Below are 7,627 nucleotides of genomic sequence, written 5' to 3'. Positions count from 1 at the left end.
TCCAGGAGTGTTTTTATTCCCTCAGACACACAAGTAGAGACAGTCTACAGGATCAGGCCCCTTTTTGTTTTATATGGAAACATCCACGTATGCTCAGCAGGGGGATTATTTCTTTAAACCAGTGCTTTTCACCTTACGGCCCACCAACTCCCGTGGGCCACTCTCCGGGACTGAACAGAAGGTCAGCAAGACAAGCAAGCGTTTTGAGTGCACCGGCCAGAGCGAGCTCCACAACTCGCTCCGGATACTGCTGGGAGCCCGCAAACCCAGCCAAGAACAGCAAAAAAATAAAAGAGAGAGGAAAACCCCCACAGTTGACTCCCGCCGCTCCGGCCGTGCGCCGCTGGCCGGTGCTGCGGGCCCCGGGGCGGCAGCTGCCCCCTCCCCAGCGCGGCGGCCGCCGCTTCCCCCCGGCGGGGGCCGCAGCGCTGCGCCGCTCGCACACGCCCAGCCAGGGCAGGGGGGCGCGGGGCCGGCGGGAGACACTGCCTGCCGGCCGCGACCGCTCCGCAACGGCCGGGCGGGAGCCAACCCCCCCTCCCCACCCGCCCTGCCCGCGGGGGAGGCGAGGCCGGCCCGGCTGCTGAGGGAGCTGCTCCCGCCCCGCGCCTCGTCTCACCCCAAGGAAACAACTTGGCGCCGGCCCGCCCGGGAGCGGGGCCCCGCCGCGGCCTCCCCTCCGCGGCTCGGGGCCGCCCGGCCCCCCCCAACTCAGCAGGGAGGGCAGGGGGGACCGCGGCGGACTCGGGAAGGGAGAGAGGGAAGGGAAGCCACACCAGACGCCTTCGCCCGCCCCGGTCGAGAGAGAGCGGCGGCGAGTGCGGAAGGGCGGCCCAGCACCAGGGAGAAGGACCTGAGGGGAAGGGGACTCACGCTGTCTCCGCTATTTAAACCTCTTCCCGCCGCCTCCGCCTCACTGACTCTCACTCACTCTCTCCTCCCCGCGGAACTTACTAGGGGCGGCCCCCTCCCCTCCCCGGCCAAGATACACAGAGCCACACGCCGGGCCGCCGCCGCCGTTGCCCCGCCCGCCCCCGCCAGACACGCCATCCATTCGCTCAGATTTCTGTCCGTCAGCAGGACGACGCAACAGCGTTGGGTGGGAACCCTGCCCATCAAAGTGCGCTCCGCACCGCCTCCTCCGGGCCCCGCCTCTCGTCCCGCCCCTCCCCTTTCCGGACACCTCGGGGGTGTTAAAACGGCCGTTTTAAGTCACCATCAAAATTTACTTTTAGGTCCCACCTACTGATCTCTAGATGAGATTCTGATTGGGCGATGGGAAACCCCTTCCTATCGCGACTGGGTGGCTGAATGTCCATAACCCCCCAAAATCCCGCCTATCTCGATGCCGTCATTCCATTTGATTTGTCCGCGCATCCAGGCGGCCCCGCCCATTTCCACACCGCTGCCCAATCAGACGCGGCTTCTCAAGCTCTAAGGCGGTGTCGACCCGCACGAACGGAACGTGCGAAAGGGTGGCCTTTATTGGTTAGCGCCTCTCGCCTCGCTGTGGCTCTTCCGCCACCACCGTCCCGCGGAGCGTACCACGCCGCCGCGGCGGCAGGGGTGGGGGCGGGCTGGTCTCAGGAGCGAGCGTCGTTGGTTCGTCCCGTCTCCATCAGGGATGGGGCGGAGGAGGGCCTTTATTGCCCGTCATGCCGCGCGCGCTGTAGGTAGCTCCCTCTGGTCCGGGCTGGGGGAGGGCGGGGGAGGAGGAGGGAGGAGGAGGTTGATGCCTAATCCAAGATGGCGGTGCAGGAATCAGCTGCTCAGCTCTCAATGACTTTGAAGGTGCAGGAGTATCCCACTCTCAAGGTGGGTGCCGAGCCTCCCCTAGCACGGAGGAGAGGGGTGGAGCCGCCAGTGTCCCGCCGGAGTAGCGCTGAGGGGGAGATGAGGGCTTGGCCAGCCGGGCGCCCCGGCCCCTCTTTCCCTCTCCGCCTCGGGGGCCCCTGGGGCTGCGGGGTGGGGTTGTGCTTGGGGAGGGATTCCCACCCCTTGCAGTTGCCCGCCCGTCCCCGTTTTCACCCGCTTGACGCCTTGGCTTGTGCCGTTACGGCTTCTTTTCCCCTCCCCCTCGGCTGAGGGTGAGGGACGTGCCTGGAATATGCCGCTCTCCCGGGTGTCTCCGTGTCCTAAGGTGAAGGGGGAGGCCCCCGGGCCGCCCCAGGGACACAGAAAGGGTCGCTGAGAGCCGGAGGAGCCGGTCGAGGAGGGAGAGGAGGAGGAGCCGGGTCCTTGTGGCAAGGCGAAGCTGTGGTCGTGGGGTGATGGGGGGGGTTAGGGCCGTGTGAATGATGGCTTAGGAAGACCGGGGGTTGCTTTAAATGCTCACCCCAGATGATTAGCTGCATCTACGTGGCGTTGTTAGGAGACGTGTTAAAGGGGAGGGAGCGGGGGTGGTGGTAGAATATGGTTCCCTGGCTTCTTGGTCCCCCAAAGATGGAGCTGAGCTTAAAATACAAAAAACGACAAAGGTACTGGAAAAGGCTGGAGGCCTGTAGAGACGAATAAGCGCAATACTTACGGTTTGGTAAAAGTATGGAGTGTTGGTGAAGGTGCTGGGTCTGTGTGAAGGATGGTGGTTGCCCAAGACTGCATAGCTGGTCTTTGGCTTTAACTAGGTATTGTAAAGCAAATGAAGGACTCGGTACTGAGCGGTAAGGTCATCGCCTTTAAGAATTGTTGGACTGGAAGGATGATGCTCATAGGAATCAATGGAAACCTTTGTTTGAAGTCTTGTGTTGTATATACAGTAGGTCTAGCACAGTAATAGCAATAACTGTGGAAGGGAGCTAGGAGGAGGATCTCTATTGCAAAATGCGTATTTGAACATCTCTCATGTCAGTGTGTCAACGTTTTTTTCATCTTTCGTAGATGTTTATGCAAAGTAAACTTTGTTGTGCTGAGATCATGCTGCGCTTTCACGCCCTGAGTACAGTGCTCTTTGCAGCGTTTGTTTTGCAGGCTTTCTTGTGATGTTCTTGTGCATGTCCTCCTTCTCCACTCTCCTTGCTTCATTCTGCTTAAGTCCAAGAAGCAGAAGGACAAAGTGTTGACTCCCATTTTACATATGAAGGTTTCTTTCTATCATTGTGAAGTGCTTTAAAGCTGAGAGCATCAGGCTTAAATTTTAAAATATCTGTGAAGAACACTCTAGCACTTTCCACAGCCAGAAAAATGTGAAGGCATTTAAAGTTAAGATAATCATTTTAAGACTGCGTTTTAGATGTGTTCCAGTTGTTATCACAGCTTTGCTTGTTACATTCCTAAAAAATTACTGACACAGAGGACCAGTGAGATTTTATTTTGCTGCTTATGACTTAAGATGAATTGTCAAGGTGCCAGCCATTTAAAAGGTAGAGAATATTTTGGACTAATTCTTTTATTTCCACAAGCATTCTTTTTCCCTGAAAAATCTTAACAAAAATATACATAAGAGAATGGAATGTTCTTTGTAAAGTTGGGAAGCTGAATAGTAAGAGGGTGAGACACCCTTGCACTGAGACTCTTAATTTCTTACCAAAGGGGATGTTTATTGATTCTTCCCACCACCCATTCAACTTCTGGGTTGTTCCTGTAATCTTTAATAGCATTTTTCATTGTTTGAAAAACCTGCCAGAACAGTGTCTGCTCAAGTCTTTTGAATGTATCCTCCTAAATGTTCATAACTCTGAGTCATATATCAAAACATTTTAGTGGTGGAGGTAAAAAAGCAGCAGGGAGAAATGAAGACCAAGGCTAAAGTCTACTGAAGTAAGTTGATATCAAATCCCCTTTTCTTCATTAGAAGGCAGGTGCCTACAAGTTTTTGTGGGACTGAGCCACTGAATTTTTATTTCCAATTTATTCATCAGTGTGTGAAATGAATGCGTATCACTTTTTTAAATTTTGTCCACCATCACAGTAGCTCAAATATTTCTCTGGGAGCTCTGGACACTGGTTATTTTCCCTGATGTGAGTAAAATAGAAAAGATTGTAGACTTGTATTTATATCCTTCCTGTTTCCTCGCTCTAGCTTCCTCATGCCAACATCACTAGATAATAGTTGTGTAATAGCTCTACATTTACAGTATGTTCCACAGAGTGCCTTTCATGTGAAAGAGTGCTTAAAACTGCAAAGGGAAATCCCTTTTCCATAGCTAAATTGTGGTTGCAGCAGGAGTAGAAATGCTTCAGCCACTCTTCAAAGTTCAGCTCAGGGGAAGTAAATGGACTTCTTCAGCTGAATCTAGGGAAGCTATTTAAGTGTACAAAATTATACTTCAGTATTTGCCCCCCTTCCAGTCCCTTCTCAAGGGCAAGAAGGTTGCCAGCTATTCTTCCTCCAAAGTGCTGTGGAATCTTTTTTTTTTTTTAAAGCCTACTGATAGCGAATTATGCCAGTCTCATCTGGGAGCATGTAACATGAAAGCTGACAGTTTAAAAACGAATGAATGCAAACATTGTTATCGTAGTTCTTTGCTGAAACACTAATAAACAAGTGATGACAGGAAGCTAGATAGTTTATCCACATCTTTAGAAGTGTGAATAATTATTAAACTGAACTAGCAAACTATGGAGTAAGACCCCAGAAGTGGAAGATGGAAGACCTGAAAGCAGGGATGATCACTCGTGAATAATCACTGGGCTGTTCATTGGCAAACAGTTAGGGTTAGCTGGGCTGCAACTGCGTTAAAAAACAACTGCTCGAAAGGAGAGCTATAGAAGCACAGAATACTTGAGCACCTTCTCAGAGCTGCTGTTTGGCTTCTTTTGTTGGCAGCTGTGGCAGGGGAAATGCTGGCAGCAGACTTAATATGGTACTAATTTCTCATGGAAATACCATGTTTACCAGACTGTTAAAGAGGGAAACAGATAGGAGAATAGGATTATATGAAGTGTACGTTGTTTCTATCTCGAGTCTGCAGAATTGCAGAATAGCTGAGGTTAGAAAGGACCTGCAGAGATAGTCTGGTCTGATAGCCTCCCCGCAAAGCAGGCTGAACTAGAGCAGTTTGCTCAGGGCCATGTCCAGACTGTTCTTTATTATCTCTGAGATGGAGACTCCAGCCTCTCTAGGCAAACCTCTTCCAGTGTTTGACTGCTGTTATGGTATTTAGTGGGGGGCGGGGCGGAATCTTCTGTTTATATGGAATTTTCTGTATTTCAATTCGTGCCCATTGCCTGTTGTCCTTTTACTGGGCACTGCTGAGAGTAATCTGGCTCCATCTTCTTTACTCCCCTATCAGGTATTTATACACATTGATAAGACTTCCCCTGAGCCTTTCCTCAAGGTTAAACAATCCCAGCTCTCTCAGCTTCTCTTCATATGTCAGATGCTCTAGTCTGTTAGTAATCTCCATCGCCTTCTGCTGTACTTGCTCTAGTATGTCCATTTTTCTCTGGTACTGGAGGCCCAGAACTGGACACTCAGCGCTATGCTGAGTAGAGGGGAAGGATCACCTTCCTTGACGCTCTGGCAATGTTTTTCCTAACACAGCCCAGGGTGCTGTTGGCCACCTTTGCTGCAAGGGCATGTTGCTGTCTCATGGGCAACTTGTCCACCAGGACCTCCAGGTTCTATTCTGCAAAGCTGCTTTCCAAGCTGTTGGTCTCCTTCCCAAGTGTAGGACTTGGCATTTCACTTTGTTGGATTTCATGAGGTTTGCCCATTTCTTCAGCCTGTTGAGGTCCCTATGAATTCGACGCAACTATCTGGCATATTAACTCCTCCCGGTTTTGTATCATCTGCAGACTTTGGAGGTGTACTCTGACCCATCATCTAGGTCACTAATGAAGATGTCAAACAGTTCAGGTTAACTTCTTTTTCCCACTCAAGCAGAAAAATTGCAAGATTGATTTTTTTGCATAATTGATTGCATTAAGTTGGGGGGGGGGGTTCCCCTATTTATAAGTTTCACTGCAAGTTGTTGTTTTGAACATAGATTTGTACTTCGATATTATGAGCCACAGAGTACTTTTGACAAAACTTCAAACATATAGCAGCAAAAGTTGTTCAGTAAAAGTGGTTCAGGCAGAAGTTGAGAAGGATAGAAGTAACAGAACTTGTAATATCCAGTGCATTGTCAGTACATCAGTGTACAAAAAAAAAAATGACACTTCTAGATAATTTCCTGATTCGTGAAGTGCTTTTCAAGTAGAAGGTTGACACAGTAAGATAAATGTCGATATTAGTAACAGCCAGTTCTGTACTCACTCAGTGTGAAGACTCATATCTCCCGTTAAATCCATCTTCAAACCAGATGCTCTGACTCACCGAGTGTGCATTGAATGTCCATACCGAGCATTCGCGTGTTGCTGAATGATGCACTTCCTGTTTCGACACATCCTGTGTGCATGTCAACAAACAAGTGTGACATCTTTTGTACTGCTGCTGTTCTTCTGCCCTGGGCTGTGTGCGCCGCAGTGTTTTAAGAAAAATCTAATACTGTGGGACTTCAGAAGAAGACATTGGAAAGGAGCTAAAGTAGGAGTTGGCTCCTGTGGGAACTGGTCTCTTTTTCCACCCCTGCCCACTCCCTATAAAACACATTTTGAAGTGATTAATGAAGGAAGAAAATGCACTAACAGGCAATAAGTAACAGAGTGGCCATGATCTAGAGATATGTTCCTTGATTATCAGTACTCCATTGTGCCTGCAGGAAAATACTTCAAGAAAAAGACTCTCAAACATTTTACAAAAGATCTCCTATTAGTCTCTTCAAAGGGAATACTTACCTGATGTTGCAATTCACAGTTGCAGCGTACTTGATTTGTAGTGTTTTGACAGGACAGTGCACTGAGTTCTTGTGAGTTTGGTTTGTGTGGTTGTCTGCTATAGAAATAATATGTTTGTATGGTAGCTAACATGTTGGGGTCTTTAAATGTTGATATAAAGCAAGAATAGCTGTGAAATCTTTAATTCTTTGCATAGTGAATGTTTTTTAAGAGCTGGGAAATGGGAGTAAAGATGACCTTCAAACATTTGCTAGATATCGTAATAGGAGGAAAATGCTTCACAACTTTGTGTGGTAGGAGTGGACCTCTTCTTGGATGTTGTGGACCACCCGGTGTTGATTTTTTTTCTCTCTCTAAACCTCTTCACATAGTCTTTCAATTCAGTAGTTCCTATATTGATCAGCATAATCATGGACCTTTTGGGCCCACAGATTTAGGAAAGTACTGTTTTGGCAGATGGGTGTTTGCTATAAGGGCATGCTGGCAAAATCCATCCATCCTGGTGAACTGAAGAAACTGCCTGCATTGTAGTCTTGGCCTCCCATAGCTTACAGCCTGAAGATACGCTATACAGGAAGTGTTTGCTAACCCAGAATGTGAAATATGCTATATTACTTGCAATACATTATTGCTTATTTAAATAGAGCAAGTTTTTGTTAAGATATCTTTGTTTTGATAGCTAGTAATTTAACTTTCACAACCTACTTTTGATTCACCTCAGCTTTTTTTGAGTGCTCCGTGGATTACCTTGAATTGTAAACTAATGAGAACTAAAGTAAAACAGGTGATATATTGAGTAGAACTTTGGTCATTCATATATTCTGCTCTATCAGTCTGCTGAATCCATAATCCTTAATTATTTGTCTTGGGAGAAATGCTGTCACTTCAGCTTGATTAGGTTAATTTG

General features: G+C 48.6%; 1 protein-coding gene across 3 annotated transcripts in view; it reads left to right on the top strand.

The window, feature by feature from the left end:
- Nucleotides 1–1,746: 1,746 nt before the first annotated feature.
- The window catches only part of MAEA (macrophage erythroblast attacher, E3 ubiquitin ligase), a gene marked incomplete at its 5' end in the record, with an annotated part of 55,685 nt that continues 49,804 nt past the window's right edge, over nucleotides 1,747–7,627 (top strand). For all 3 annotated transcript variants that reach the window (XM_081999084.1, XM_081999083.1, XM_081999082.1), the window contains one exon: nucleotides 1,747–1,815. In XM_081999084.1, coding sequence (XP_081855210.1) covers nucleotides 1,747–1,815 — 69 coding nt within the window. The remainder of the gene's footprint in view (nucleotides 1,816–7,627) is intronic.

The sequence above is a fragment of the Phaethon aethereus genome, assembly GCF_964289735.1.
Source record: "Phaethon aethereus genome assembly, chromosome: 4".
NCBI lineage: Eukaryota > Metazoa > Chordata > Aves > Phaethontiformes > Phaethontidae > Phaethon > Phaethon aethereus.
Note: the sequence above shows the minus strand (reverse complement) of the source record. Positions and strands in the feature narration are given on the sequence as shown.